The following is a 16,732-nucleotide window of genomic DNA, read 5'->3' on the forward strand; positions in this document are numbered from 1 at the left end:
CCAGTCTCTATTCAGTCCCAAAAATGGTTTATTCATGAGACATGATAGCAAAGAAGAGCATACATTCAATCTCTGCACAATTAGACTTGGAAAGTTTGTGAGGAACCGATTAATCCAATTTGCTGACTTTTCTGATAGCACGCAGGTGTTGATGAATGGTTCAATAATCAAATCCAAGCTTTTCTCTCAGTTCCTCAACAGTTATGATGGAATTTTGTTCCAAAGTTTGCCTTACGTCTCATTGAGTTCTACAGACCTTCCAGGATGAGGCTCGTCTTATAGGCTGTAGTTTCCGGCTTGAAATTTCTGGAGCCATCTTTGACACTGGCTTACGCTTATTGTCTGATCCCCATATACTGCATTAATATTCCTTGCACTTTCTGTTGTGTTGTTGCCTCTATTGAACAAACAAAAAATGCCGAATATGCTCCTTTGTCATTTCCATTATAACTTTGAAAAAATAACTGTAAAAATCGAACTGCTCTCTTCAAAACTTGCACTAAGAATAAGTAGAAGGTAAAATTGCTACCTGCTTTTATAGCAAGTTGATGCAGGTGGTTTATACCATCTCCTCCAACTTTTAGTTCATGCAATGGAAGAAACCGCATTATTTATGGGATGACCCAATCATATGAGACACCATGGTTTTGATAATTAGTTCAGATGCCAATGTAGTAATGAACAAATAGTCACCTTCACAACCCTCCCACCTTTGACCCAGCAAAACATCCAGGTTTTGACAACTGGAATGTGAGAAGATTACACCATTATCTGGTTGTTACTTACTACAACTGAGTAGACTGAAGCAACAGGAAATAAGATTCCTTACTCAAAGATTCAATGCACAACCTGGTTTAGAAGTCATCTGTGACCCATATGATCAGGATTTGAACATCTTAACCACTCAGCCCCATGCCTTCATTTTAAAATGTATTCTCTAGAAGTCGTGTATATATATATATATATATATATATATATATATTTAATATGTAAAAGAGTGTATATAAAATATATAAGAAAAGGTATGGCAAGATAGTAACAAATGCGAAACTGGCCAAAGAAGTGCAACTGATATGGTCCTAAATCCATTTTGTTACTAGGTGTCTTCCTCAATGAGAGATGACCAAGGCTAAGCAGAAGCTGCTACCTACAATCAATATCCGACCAACAAAGAATTCAGTTCCTCTCTTCGGACCAGATTCTTGCTTTTGATACTTGTTTCAGTAGCAACACTGAAGTCTTCAGAAACTATTAAAGTTAATATTAATTTCTCACTGATTATGTAGCAAATGATTTTTGTTGTTATTGAAATTTTGGGTACTCTCTCTCTCGCACATTCACACACACATATCGATGGCATTTACTGGACAGTCTGTGAAACAGACAAAATTGGATGTACAAAATAGGAAATGCAAAATATGTTAAAGAATATTGCAAAGTCTACTAATTAGTACCAAATATATTCAAATATTGACCACACATTGATATAAATCAGAGCCATACAAAATACATTGAAATCTAATTGTAACTCATAGATACAGCCACGTGGGGACAAAGTTCATAGTTTTGATTCCCTGACACCATGCCTTGGCTAAGACTTTTCTTATGTAAACTCTTGTCCAACAAGGTCTTGTGAGTGACCTTTCATTGACAGAAACTAGACAAAAGCCTCTGTGAGAGAGAGAGAGAAACAGTCTAGTAAGAAAATATATTTTCAATATTTGACTCTGTTTTATATTACTAGCTTTACATAGGGCCCGAGCATTTTATCTTACTAGCTTCACTTAGGGCCAAATATTTTATCTTACTAGCTTTACATAGGCCAAGTATTTTATCTTACTAGCTTTACATAGGCCCAAGTATTTTATCTTACTAGCTTTACATAGGCCCAAATATTTTATCTTACTAGCTTTACATTGGCCCAAGTATTTTATCTTACTAGCTTTACATAGGCCCAAATATTTTATCTTACTAGCTTTACATTGGCCCAAGTATTTTATCTTACTAGCTTTACATAGGCCCAAGTATTTTATCTTACTAGCTTTACATAGGCCCAAGTATTTTATCTTACTAGCTTTACATAGGCCCAAGTATTTTATCTTACTAGCTTTACATAGGCCCAAGTATTTTATCTTACTAGCTTTACATAGGCCCAAGTATTTTATATTACTAGCTTCACTTAGGGCCAAATATTTTATATTACTAGCTTCACATTGCGTTAATTTTTCCCCTGCATTTTTTGCTTGTACTGTGACTACATGAGTCAAAAGTGACTTTACTTTAAATTTCTGTAATAGTTTGCTTTTGTGTTTGCTTCAAATAATTGGTTCATTTGGTAATATAATACGAGGAACAGGCTATACATCAAATACAACCCTATTTGTCAATAGTTTATGATGCTGAGAATTAACTTTTTTCTTTTGTTTCATTATTACCAATTCCCAAATTGCTATTATTAATGTTGTTCTAACTCTACAATAATGGTTAAATGTGCTGTATTCAGCATAAATGGTTTTCTGTTCAAATGCAACTTAGAGACATGCTTCTAGTTAACAGCTGCTGTTGAAGACATTCCTGGTTAATTTGCTCAGGAAATTCTGGGAAGTTTTCAGTAATTCGATTGGCATATTCCATTGGCAGAAGTTTCTTCAATCTGTAAAATCATTGTAAATGTGAAGTGCCAACTGTCTCTAGTAATCAGATTTTTTAATTTTCTTTATGTTTACATTCTATAAAATAGTTCGAGTTTGGCTTCACTACAGAGGGTCCCTGAAAACTTTGCTCCTGGATTAGTGAAATTCATTTGGTTGATGTTCAGTTTCAGTAGCTGCAAGTAAGCATCAGCAGGAAAACTCATTGCAATAGAGGAATTCCAGCAGATAAAGGTTTTGGAGAAGAACTGACTGATGGAGTGACATATTTAGTGCAGGATCTGGCCAATGCAACACAGTAAGGGCAGAAATAAGAATAGTTGGGTCAAGTCCACCTGGTTGAGGAAGGGTCAGTACCTTGTTCAGAGGAGCAGAAAAACTTGTTGAAGTGTATGTGAGGGAGAGAGGAAAACTGTCTGTGTGCCAGGGATTGTAGTGTGTTGATAAAATAAGTTGGGTGGCCTTTTTTGGATTCAACCTGAGATGGTTGTATGTTGTAGTATTTACAACAGCAACAATCCTGGATTTTTTGTTGTTTTACCACTGTTCATCCTTGATTGAGCAGACTTATGATCTGAGATTCCAGATATGACTTCCTCATCTTTTGTGTGTGGGGAGTTCAGAATCATGTCTAGGTTTTTTTGTTTTGTTTTTTTTTTCCTGTTAAAAGAATCAGTGTGATTTGAAGGAGGTCAAGTGACCACATTGATTCTGGTGTTGGCTCAATTCCTTGATAGGTAAGCAAGGAGTTTGTAGTGTTCCTTTGCCAGTCAACTGGATGTCCTTCATGCTGGTGTTTGGGTGTGCAGCTGCTTCTCTTGTAGATGTGTACAGTGCTCCCAGAGGATTGTACAGCCTCTGAAAAATGCTTCAGGATTATTGATGACTTCCCATTCTCATACAGTAACATTATTTTCCAGAATCTGGTTGCTACCCCCAAAACCTCTTTCTTGCTTTGAACCCCTAGCTCATTAGTGGGGAACCTTTTTATGTTGGAATGCACATTCAAGTGAACTTCTCTCAGTCAACATTGCATTTCAAAAAAAAAATTTACTTATATTACAAGCAAGTGTGTGTTTGTGTGTGTGTACTCGTGCACGTTAGTGTATATGTAAGATGTATAATATTTAAACTGCTAAATCTGAAATGTTTTCAGGGCCAACACAGTTCTCATAGAAAATTTTCTTTGGTCTGTCCTACTATCTAAGTTGATGGCCTTTGAGAGTGGATTTCAAAAAATAGGCTCCAGGAGCTAAATTCCTTGTATTTGTATGTGTTACTGTCAGGTGTGTGTGTTTGTGTGTATAAGACAAGTGAGATGAATGCTGTTAGTGTTCAGGTTGAGATGTTTGCAAGTTAACATCTGTGAGAAAGACGAGCAGGCAAGAGCTTCCAGGGGAGCAATATTCTGGAAATGAAAACTTAGGATTTGGAGGTTAGTTTAGGGTAAGAGTGGTTGAGTAGTGAGAGATGGATTCAGTGGGGATTGGGGGTACTTGTATGATGGAGGTACAAGAGCAAATAGATGGGAAGAGCTGAGGCTATTTTAGTAGCAACAGGAAAGACAGGGAATGGAACCTGAGATTGGAGTGTGTCCACTAAGAATTGTACCAATCCAACAAATAACGCTGCTCTGGATGCAATCCAGGATATTTGTATACATAGCACCGTCTCACATATGAGGGCAGTACTCCATTGTGGGTCCTATTTGAGTGTTTTAGAGTACCAGCAGTTGTTAGGAGCTGAAATATCTTCTGGCCTTAAAGAGAAGGCTCAGTCTTTGAGATGCAGTCCTGGCTATAGTATGTGCTTTTACCAGAGGAAATCTTTTCTTGATAGCAAGGCCCATCATATGAGTATCTCTGGTGGCTCAAGTTCAGTGCTACTCCTGGTTAGAGGAGGTGCAGCATGGTGATGGTTATATACTATCAGTTCTACACATGAGCATACATGTGTGTGCCTCTGTGTATGTGTATATGCATTTGTATGTGTACGTATGGATATTTATATAGTAATGTAAAAGTATCAATAATATATTTTACATAGTGCAAACATCTGGTATAGAACTCATGTTGAGTACAGTGGATATATATATATATATATATATATATATATATATAAATTGAGTGGACAAATGAAAGAAAGGGCATTCAACACATTTATTGGGAGTCAATTGTATTATTCAAAACAGTTTCAGATTCTGTGCTACTTCAAGTTTTGCAAGCCCTTAATGGAGCCTGAGGAGACAGGCTCTGTTAGGGGCTTGCAAAATTTGAAGTAGCACAGAATCCAAATCAAACTGTTTTGAATAACATATCAAAGTCGATAGCTGTGGAAGAGAGAAAAATCTGGAGTTTATCCAGGGTTCAGTTGGAGTTAGAAATATCAAAGTGGATTGACTGTGAATTATGGGAGGAAATGTCTATAAACAATATTTTTAGGTGTGTATGGTATAGAAGCTGGAACTAAATTAAGCCATTATAATTTCCCTCGTGTATGTATGTATGTGGGTATATACATATGTATACATGTGTGTGTGTGTGTATATATATATATATATATATATATATATATATATATATATATATGTTTTATGTATATCTCCCCCACTCTTCTGTTTGTGCATGCCTAGTTTGCCATCTTTTACAATCCTTTTCACAAGCTGGAATGGACTGAACAGGTTTCACTACATTTTACTATTAATCATGGCCACTCTGACCTGCACAACAATTAAGACAAGTCCTTTTCTTTGTATCCTTCAGCCTTTTGCCATGCTTTTAAACAGCCAGATGCAGTTTCTATCACCAACCATTGTACTGTTCTAGTTGTATTTTATCATACTGTCAACTCTTGAGACTTTCTCTGGAAGCATTAAACTATTATTTCAACCCAGCAGTTTTTATTTTCGGGTTCATAGTGGCACCCTTTAAGTAACTTCTCTATCCTGGATCTGATTTTATTCAAGTTTCTGCCATTCTTCAACTTATGGAATCCACTTTAGGAATCTTTCCATTTACCATTTGGTTTGTTTGAGTGATCTGCACAATAAAGTTGTGCTGTAGACTTCTTGGAAGAAGATGAAGTTTGTCTTTAGGCTGGGGAAGAAGGAGTGCAAGGGTTGCAAGTGTATTCCCTAAAACTTTTGAGGGACAATGAAAATGCTTTGAACCTCCTGGGTTGGACCTAAGTTTGCACCCACTTAGCAAATTTCCTTCCCATATTTTGTCTACTCTTTTTAGATTGACTGAGGGAACTTTGATTTATGGAAATTTATTTAGGAGATAAGGCAGTGCAACCTTTTACAGATCCCTAAATACTGGAGGGAGGAAGACATCCTTAAACTGGATATGTAGCTTGAATGTTTTTAACTGAATGAACTTCCCCAAAAGGTATCCAATGTTGGATTAAGTCCCTTACACAAGATGTCAAAATGATGGATGGAGATAGAGGGATGTGAACTGGTTGTGAGTGGAGTAGCCATTATACTGTGTGAGAGTATCATTATCATCATCATTGTTTAACGTCCGCTTTCCATGCTAGCATGGGTTGGACGGTTTGACTGAGGGCTGGCAAACCAGATGGCTGCACCAGACTCCAATCTGATCTGGCAGAGTTTCTACAGCTGAATGCCCTTCCTAACACCAACCACTCCGAGAGTGTAGTGGGTGCTTTTACATGCCACCAGCACGAGGGCCAGTCAGGCGGTACTGGCAATGACCATGCTCAAATGGTGCTTTTTGTGTGCCACCTGCACAGGAGCCAGTCCTGCGGCACTGGCAATGACCTCACTCGAATGTTTTTTCACGTGCCACCAACACAAGTGCTAGTAAGGTGACTCAGGTAACGATCACACTCGAATGGTGCTTTTTATGTGCCACCGGCACAGAGGCCAGTTTGCTGCTCTGGCAATGATCATGCTCGGATGGTACTCTTAGCACTCCACTAGCACGGATGCCAGTCATCGAATTTGATTTTGATTTCACTTGCCTCTACAGGTCTTCACAAGCAGAGTTTAGTGTCCAATGAAGGAAAGGTACTCATAAGTGGGCTGGTTACACCCTTGGCATAGGCCACAAGGTTATGGTCTCACTTGGGCTTGCCAAATCTTCTCAAGCACAGGTCCCAGTCACTAGTCATTGCCTCGGTGAGGCCCAGTGTTTGAAGGTCATGCTTCACCACCTCATCCTAGGTCTTCCTGAGTCTGCCTCTTCTACAGGTTCCCTCAACTGCTAGGATGTGGCACTTTTTCACACAGCTATCCACATCCATTCTCACCACATGGCCATACCAGCGTAGTCGTCTCTCTTGCACACCACAACTGATGCTTCTTAGGTCCAACTTTTCTCTCAAGGTACTTACACTGACATTACACATCCATCGGAGCATGCTGGCTTCGTTCCCTGTGAGCTTACGCATGTCCTCAGCAGTCCGTGTTTCACTGCCATGTAGCATGGCTGTTTCGTACACATGCGTCATACAGTCTGCCTTTTACTTATTAACATTTAACATTCATGTTGCTCTGCTTTGGCATAGTTTCTATGGCTGAGTGCCTTTCATAATGCCAATCACTTCACCGTGTGCACAAGGTGCTTTTTTCATGCTACCATTGCTAGTGAGGTCACCATGCAACTCACAAGACTACAAAGCCTAAGGAGAAAGGAGATGGGCTTCATATGAGGAGATGAGAGGATGGAATATGAAAGAGGGGGTGGGGATGAGCGGGAGCTGCAAATCCAGGTGACCCTTCAAGGTATGAGGGATGAGTAAAAGGGGTTGGGAGGGAGCAAGAGATGGGAAGATAGGAGGTAGGCAACAAATTTTAAAGATTGGGTAGGATTGAAGGGTGGATGTAGAAATGATGGTTGACCAATGATGCATGAATTGGGGAATGTAGAGGGATGTAGAAGAGGACAGAGGAGAGTAGCAGGACAATAGTATTAGTAGTAATGGTGATAGAGTTTACAGGAAGGGTGAGGGAGATGATGTGGTTGGGTAGACTACAGGAGAGGAGCAGGTGTAGTGCATCATCATTATCGTTTAATGTCAGCCTTCCATGCTGGCATGGGTGGAACAGTTTGACAGGAGCAAGCCAGGCTTCTGCGACTGTTTTGGCAGGATTTTTACAGCTGGCACAGGCAAGGTCAGCTTTGGCAAGGTTTTTACAGCTGGATGCCCTTCCAAATGCCAAACACTTTACAGTGTGGACTGGATGCTTTTTAAGTGGCACCTGCACTGACAGGGTCACCAAGTAACCTGCAAGACAAAGAACCTTTGAGAGGGGAAGGGGGCACTGGAGGAGGTGATCTTGTGTCAGATGATGAACGGTTATAGTGAGACAGAGAGACAGAAACAGGTGTCTTGCTGTTGAGGAGGTACAAGGTTACCTGGCTGGGGGGAGGGAGAGAGAGAGAGGGAGATCAGGAAGGAAGACAGAAACAGGTGTGCTGTTGCAAGAGATTATTTGGTAACTCATGTGGAGGGGAGAAAGAATCACCAACATGGATGATGAATGCTAAAGAAATAGTTCAGAGAGAGAGATAATGGTCAGGTAGATGTTCAGAGGAAATGAGGCAAGGTGCACATTTGTGCATGTATATACACTCATTGCTTCCAGAAGTTGGTCTCACTGAGATGGGTGAGTCTTCTTGAGAACTCCATATTGACAAGCATACTGTTCCTTTGAGATCACCTCCGAAGCTGAGATTGACCTTTACCACTTCATCCCATGTCTTTCTGGACCTCTGTCTTCCGTAGGCTCTCGCCATATTAAGTGATCAGCACTTCTTTATACAGCTGTCCTTCTTCATATGCATCACATGCCCATACAGTGCAGCCTGCTCTCTTGCATTCTTCCTCTAATTCTTCTTATTCTCAGCTTTTCTCTCAGCACATTTACATCGTCTACACACACTTACATTGCCCATCCAGTGGAGCATGATTGCTTCATTTCCCTCTAGTTTCCTCAAGGCCTATATCTCATTACCATGCAGCATTTCAGTTCTAACCACAAGCCTCACAGAATCTTTATATACATTTACATACTAACTGAATATCCCATCGTTGCTGGGTAATTTTCACCCCAGAATATGCCTTGACTCACTTTCAGATTAGTACACTCATCTAAGTTTAATTTTCTGCTTTGACAGAGATTTTTCCCTATTTTTTCCATTACTCCCTTGCAACAAATGAGGGTGGGGAAGATTTTTATGAAAAAAAAAAGCTTTGAAAATTTATTACTCTACCCCTTTCTCTTCCAGACTGATTTTGTCCTTTTTTTTTTTTTTGCACTATGCACTTAAAAACAATGTGAAATGCCTTGTCAGTAACAAAAAAAAAATTGTGATAATTTATGACTATTTTCACCCCCACCCCCCATTCATTACCAATTTGCCTTTTTTTTTTTTTTTTTTTTTTTTTGCACTACACACTTAAAGTGATGAGAGAGAAGCCTTGAAGATTAAAAGAAAAAAAAAAAAAAAGCGATCACTATAACAATCTCCACTTCCTTTATTTTCAAACAGAAAATGAAATGTAATTAAAATATGATGGTGAAATCTTTGTCTAATCTTTTCATTAACCAACTCTCTATAAAGCATAAAATTTCAGCTGTTTTCTTTTTGTAATCATAGTTTTAAAATAGGGACTGTCTTAATCTGCAATTTGTTTCTGTTTATAATTTCAAAATCATTTTCAAATAAAAATATGTGTGATTTAAGGAAGATTTAGCTGTTGTTTCGAGCGCATCTGACGATCCCCACCTGGTATCTCCCTATTTCCTTTGTCACCCTGACATGTACTGATAATTTTCATCGTTTTCCTACCCATAAACATGTATGGAATGGTGCAGCAGTCCAATGCTGGGATTTAAGCAACAACAACAACAACAAAAGTTTTGTAATTTAAATTTTTAACCCTGACCCTGCATCAAGCAAGTCTGTGTGTATGTAAGAAAAAACATGCTTACTAAGAGAAAAGTATACTATTAAAATAAACTAGCAGTATCGCCCGGCGTTGCTCGGGTTTGTTTTTCGACCCTTTAGAATTAGAACTTTTGAAAAGTAAAAATTTTGCATTATCTAGCTTGTTATTCTCTTTAAGTGAACATTTTTTTCTGGTTGAAATACACCGAAAAATGGCGACACAGCAGTCAAAAAATCGTAAGAAATAGGGATTTTCATAGAAAAAAAGCACCTTTTTTATGTAAATAATTTTTAGTGTTAACAAGGTCCGATTTGAATTTTATCTTCTACAGAAGGAAGAGCAAGTCTTCTATCATACTCTCAATTTTGGTCAACTTGCGCCGCAGGGTCTCGGAGGAGATAGGGTTAGTTTGAAGGCTACCAAACCTGCCACACACAGACAACTTCAGCTTTATATAGAGAGAGATTATCTTTAACATACCTTTTTTTAAATCACTATGTCACCCAAATGAAATTCCTCACATGCAATACACTGACTGTGAGCAATATAATTTTATAGAGAGTGAGAGGGAGTGTGGTGAAAACGTGCAGCGAGGGGGCCAAGTTTTCCATGAGAAAATCCAAAAACCGAAAGAGCTGGACAGGTATCTTTTCTCTACCACTGATTTAGAAATTTTATAATGAAATGAACATTTTCACACTTGGTTTATTGATGTACTTTTTCACACTGAATCCAAGTTTGTAATTCATTTATTCCAGAAAAATTTTAGAAAAATGTTACAGAAGTTTTATCATTGTTACCCAATCTGAAAGCAAGATTTTTGCATTAATAGCTAAATGAAAACAATGCATGAGAAATAATACAAATAAAGAGAGAGTGTGTGTGTGTGATAAAGACTGGGTAAATATACAGAGGGAAAAAGATTAATTTTGACGGAGGGAAGAGTTGTCAATCTAAAAAAGTGAGTGACTTCTCGTAGCAAATTATATATTTTGTGGTACTACTTGAGAACAGTGGTTCCGGTGCGCGCACACGCGTACTTGCGCATCCGCACTAGCTAGTCGTGACTAGTCGATCCTTACTTTGTGTTTTGTGTTTTATTTACTTTAACAAAAATTATTTTCTTTGTGTAAAAAAATTATTTATTTTGTGTTTGATTTACTTTGCTAGGTAGTCGTTGTAGGATCGACTAGTCACGACTAGCTAGCGCGGATGCGCAAGTGTGCGCACCGGGACCACTGTTCTCAATTAGTACCTATTTTTTATTATTATTTACAGATGACCTTCTCTTGAAAACCATTTTCCTCAAGGGCGCTCTGTTTCAGAGCTTTTCGGGACTAAACCCACAGACACATAGAGATATATTATATTCTTTAATAACAATATAATCAAACAGTTATGGTTTAAAACTAAATTTTGTATTATTTGTTCCGGTTAAGAAGATTGTGAGAGAGCAATCAGTAATACATAAATCGTAATGGTAATTTTATTTCATTCATATCTGTAGGAATTCTGGTGGGGGTTAATGTTTACTTTGACACCCAGGCACCAAAGCAAATAAAAACAAGATCTTGTGTACCAGGGTGAGAGAAACAAATTCATAAATACGGTGTTGAATATATTTTCATTATGGAAAAAAGGGCAATTTAGCCGTTGTTTTTAGCACATCTCCACCTTTGGGATCTTTTTTAAAACCTTTTTCTATTATTCAAAGGAAAAATAAATTAATGTAAAACTTTTTTCCATTGCACTCGAGCAAAAAAATAATTTATGAATTTCTTTCTCTTGGAAAATTCTTTGCCCACAAGTTTGTTTATAATCGTAATCTATGCTGTTTGAAAGGTATTTGTATAAAATTTCATCAAAATTTTGTTTTTGTATCTGGTGTGCAGGATTCTTCATGTGAATTCGTGTGTTGAAGCATATTTTATTTTCTGGGGAGATGCCGGTTCATTGGCGCAAATTTTTGTTTTCATATTCGTTTAATACAAATTTTTTACTTATTACACTTGTTTCTTGGGTGGAGGTGGTTAAAGTAAACCTTAACCCTGAGAGCGGTTTTTCCTATTTTTATGCCTATTTTGATTCAAACAGGTCATGAAAATCAATATTATAGATGATGATGATGATGATGATGACAATTTCTAACAAAGACACTAAATGGTATTGGAGGAATATAGCCAATTGAATTGACCTTAGTATATAGCTGGTATTTTATTATAAATCTCAAGGGAATGAGAGGCAAAATTTATCTTGTTGGCAGGGTTAAACTGGAATATACGTACCGCAATGAAACTAAATACTTTGATGTTATTTAACTGTAGATGAACTTTGATTGAGCAGACATGACTGCAAAGTGTTGTGTGACCCTCCTGTCTTTTATTGTCAATCTCAACTCTGCCTTTGTTTCACTCTTCAACATTCAGGCTGCTCTGTCAAATGTAAGATTTATTAACATTGTCTTAAATTGATCACACATTGTCTTTTAGCTTCAAGATTTTGATGATGTGACTGTATATTTTTCAAATAACATCATAGGGTAGGTGTGAAAGGCCAGATGTGGCCAGTTTGAACATAAAACCAGTAGAGATCATAAACAAAGTGGAAGCACGTGGCTTAGTGGTTAGGGTGTCAGCATTATGATGGTAAAATTGTGGTTTCGATTCCTGGACCAGGCGATGCATTGTTTTCTTGAGCAAAACACTTCATTTCACGTTGCTCCAGTCCACTCAGCTGTCAAAAATGAGTAATGTTGTGAGGGACTGGTGTCCCATCCAGCTGGAGAACATATACACCATTGAAACTGGGAAACCGGGCCCATGAGCCTGGCTAGGCTTTAAAAGGGTGCATTTATTTATTTAACATAAGCAAAAGGCCAGAAATTTTGAGGAAAGGAATGGATTATATTGGTGCCAGTGTTTGATAACAGCCTTGGAAAGATGAAACACAGTTGATAGCATTATAAGGATTTGATCTCAGGACATTGACAGAATGCCTTTTGTCTGATGCTCTGACAGTTCAGCCAAATCCCTCAGCCTAATGATAATAATAATAGCATCAAGAGACTTTAGCTTATTTATGTTTGGATTACAGTGGATTAAAGTGTTGGGATCTTAAGTTATTATAAGTTGTAATCTACTTGTCGTTTTAATGTTTGCCCCCCCCACACACACACACACAAACACTCACTCCCCCTGGGGAGTTGGTTTTTCTTTTCACCAAGATTACTGGTGGTGTGGTGGTAGTGAAGTGGTTATGATGGTGGGGTGGAGGTTGGAGTAGTAAGGTTATGATGGTTATGACAGGGTGGTAGTGGTGATGATGCAGTAGATACAACAGTGATGATGATGATGGTTGTGATAGTGTTGGTGAATACTCTCCTGATGCCTCCACCACCACCACTACCGTCTGGAAATGGGTTACCACTGGATAGCAGGAGCACTATAACAATGAAGAATGTTTCAATAACTTTTAGAACTGAGTGTTCAGCACGAGTCAGTTTCTTTCCAGTTGCTGACCTTGTTGTACACCACATGGACAGTTTTGTAATCAAAGGTCTTCCAGCGATGACCATCCCATCTGTTGTAGTGCGCATATATTTCAAAACAAAACAAATGATATATTTGCCTCCAAGTCCCTCTATCAGTAAATATTCTGTTGTTTTTCCAATTTCCTAAAAGTAACAACCCCAACATTAACATCATCATCATCTGGTTCGGATTGGATATGTCATCACAGTTTGAAACTGTTCTCATTCAGAGAAACTGCCCTTGTATCTTTTATTTTGGTATGGGTGTTCTTCCTCATCACAACCATTTCGTATGAGCTGACACAAATTTAAAACTTTATAACCATAATCTTGAAATGTTATAGTATCATGCATGCACACACACACACACACACACATTTGAAGTGTTTGTTACCATTTATTTTCTTAATTTCAGGGTTCCATCTCAGTGGTACAGTCACAGAACCTGCCAACCCATTGTATTCCGAACCTGAAAAAACCTACAAAGTGTCTATTAGTTTCGACCGGTAAGTTCTCTTCAAATATCCGTAATCCCTTTTACAGGTTTCCTCAAAACTTGTTCAAAGCTGATTTGTTTTCTTCTTGATGGATATCAGGTAATCAATAAATATCATTGATTATAAAATTGCATTTCATGTGGGTATGAGGTGACAAGGAAGTATCTGTAAAACTCAAATGAAAGAAATGCTACAAGATATTTTTTCCCACATGGTTAATCATTTTTCTGAATGAGAATCATCATCATTACCATTTTACATCCGTTCTCTATGCTAACGTGAGTTTGACAATCAAAAGGTTCTTATTCAGAGTTACTGCTCTCCTAACTATGATAAGCAAAGGAACTCCTCTCTTGCTCATGCATTTTACTTTTGTATAACTTCTATAGTGGATGCGTAACCAGCCCGCTTATGCATACCTTTTCCTTCTTTGGGCACTAAACTCTGTTTGCGAAGACCTGTTGAGACAAGTGAAATCAAAATCAAATTTGCTGACTGGCATCTGTGCTAGCGGGGTGCAAGGAGCATCATACGAGTGTGATCGTTTGACAGTGCGGCTAACTGGCTTCCGTGCCAGTGGCACATAAAAGGGCACCATTCGAACATGATCGTTACCAGCGTCGCCTTACTGGCACTTGTGCCGGTGGCATGTGTAAAAAGATTCGATTGAGGTCATTGCCAGTACCGCCTGACTGACCCCCGTGCCGGTGGCACATAAAAAGCACCCACTACACTCTCGGAGTGGTTGACTTTAGGAAGGGCATCCAGCTGTAGAAACTCTGCCAGATCAAGATTGGAGCCTGGTGCAGCCATCTGGTTCGCCAGTCCTCAGTCAAAGTCGTCCAACCCATGCTAGCATGGAAAGCGAACGTTAAATGATGATGATGATGATGCCCTTCCTAATACTAAGCACTTTACCAAATGTTCTGAGTGCATTTTATTGTGGCATTAGCATGAGAGGTTGTCATGTCTTTCTTGACCTTACATCACCTTCACTTATGCGCCAACTTTGGTGAAGTAAAATATTTCTGAGAAATTGGCTGCATGCTGAGGGGGGAAACTCCAAAGTAACAAGCCAGAGGATCAGCTTAAAAATTGTATCTGCACTTTGACAACTCCACCTGTCATTCACTTAATATCAACGACTTTCGGTTACCCTGGCTTGATGTCTCCTTCCTTTGCTTTCCCAAATACATCTGCTCCCTCTTCCGCTTTCCCAATTCCTTGAACCACTAACATCTCTTCAACTGTATTATCTCCTTCTGCATGAAGTTATGTAACTCATTTCACCTTCTTTTGAAATTATCATTCCCTTTCATTTAAACATTCACAACTCCTTGTGGCTCTATCACTTATCTCACACTGATTTTACTGGTACAGAAATCAAATGTTTTGCAATCCTCATTTCTCTTCCTCAGCTGATCTTGTCCCCTATCTACATCTCGTAGTGACACACAGGTTCCCCAAACACCATCTTTTTCTCGCCTCCAAAACTAATCTATGTCAAACCGTCTTTGCATCTATTGCATCATCTAACCACTGCCTCATTGCATCTATCCAATGCACATTAACATATTACATGGAAATCGAAATTGGATTCGAAATCGGACCACATCCGATGACTGATACCCGTGCCAACCTCCCTTCATTGGACACTAAACTCTGTTGGGGCAAGTGAAATCGAAATTGAACCAAATCCTATGACTGGCACCCGGCTGTTGCCAGTGCCGCTGGACTGACTCCTGTGCAGGTGGCAAGTAAAGAAACACTGTTTCAACCTTGTGCTTGAGGAGACCTATTGAGTCAAGTACATCAACATCAAAAATCAATGGAGATTGTAGTTGTGATCCCTGTGCCGGTGGCACATAAAAAGCACCATCCAAACGTGGCCAATGCCAGTGTTGCTGCCTTGACTAGCTTCCGTGCCGGTGGCACGTAAAAATCATCAACCGATCGCGGCCGTTGCCAGCCTCGCCTGGCATGTAAAAAGCACCCACTACACTCATGGAGTGGTTGGCGTTAGGAAGGGCATCCAGCTATAGAAACACTGCCAGATCAGACTGGAGCCTGGTGCAGCCTACTGGCTTCCCAGACCCCAGTCAAACCATCCAACCCATGCTAGCATGGAAAACGGACGTTAAACGATGATGATGATGACGGAGTTCCCTAAGTCCTCCACATCCTTTGGCACTTCTTCATGTCACCTGACTTATCAGCAGTGTTATTGTTAACTACATCTTGCAGCATAGAGACTTGTTGCCAGAAAAATTTGGTGAAAGCAATACCATTCTTGTCATCAGCAAAACTTTCACTCTGTAGAGAAGGGGTGATGAAATAAAGTAGCACACAACATGCCAAACTTCTTGTTCTGTCTTTTAAGATTACTAATCAAGTGACTTGTTTTACTACCAATACTCATCCATTCACTGTTGTTTCCACCCAGCTCCTATAAGAAATGTTTCTACTCCAATAGTCTCTTATTTTGAATATTTAACAGAACTCTCTCCCTCCTCTTTTCATGTAAACTTAATTCTTTTAAATCTTATTTTCTATGGTTTTTACTACAGCTTATTATGTTTCTTTTTTTCCTTAGCAAACTAAATGGTTGCTTGTCGGTACCAATGTGTTCATATGGACTTCCAAATAAAAACCAATTCATTAATGTATACGTATCTCAAATTATTATGGAAGGACTTCTCCATCATAATGTTGAAATTCTCACTTTCTTGCTCCAACAATTTAATTAGCTTAAGAATTTTTAAGCAATCTTAAATAATAATCTCCACTTTGTTATTGCTGTTTGTTTCAGATGTAAAATTACATCAGTGAAATGTGGTTGTGGCAATAAAGACATATTTTGGTGTCAACATGTTGTGGCTCTGTCGCTGTACCGTATACGGAAGGCTGATGTTGTACAGTTACGGGTTCCAATCTCCGGTATGAATAACTTTTCTTTTTCTCTCCCCACCCTCTTGCTACACACACACACACACATATGCCCTCACTCTTTTTCTCTCTTCTACTTTGAGTGTACATTTTCAATACTAATGGTAAAATAAGCAATAATTTTTTTCCTATTTGCAGATTGATTTTTGCTATAGTGGTTTTATTTGTATTTTACCCCTTTTATGAGT

The 16,732-nt window shown here is 38.7% G+C and overlaps 1 protein-coding gene across 1 annotated transcript in view; it reads left to right on the plus strand.

The window, feature by feature from the left end:
• Positions 1-16,732, plus strand: part of LOC115224052 (zinc finger SWIM domain-containing protein 6) — a 96,831-nt gene that overhangs the window by 37,743 nt on the left and 42,356 nt on the right. Inside the window, exons 2-3 of the mRNA XM_029794851.2 lie at positions 13,517-13,607; positions 16,408-16,535. Coding sequence (XP_029650711.1) covers positions 13,517-13,607; positions 16,408-16,535 — 219 coding nt within the window. The remainder of the gene's footprint in view (positions 1-13,516; positions 13,608-16,407; positions 16,536-16,732) is intronic.

Source organism: Octopus sinensis, linkage group LG24, assembly GCF_006345805.1.
Source record: "Octopus sinensis linkage group LG24, ASM634580v1, whole genome shotgun sequence".
Classification (NCBI taxonomy): Eukaryota; Metazoa; Mollusca; class Cephalopoda; order Octopoda; family Octopodidae; genus Octopus; species Octopus sinensis.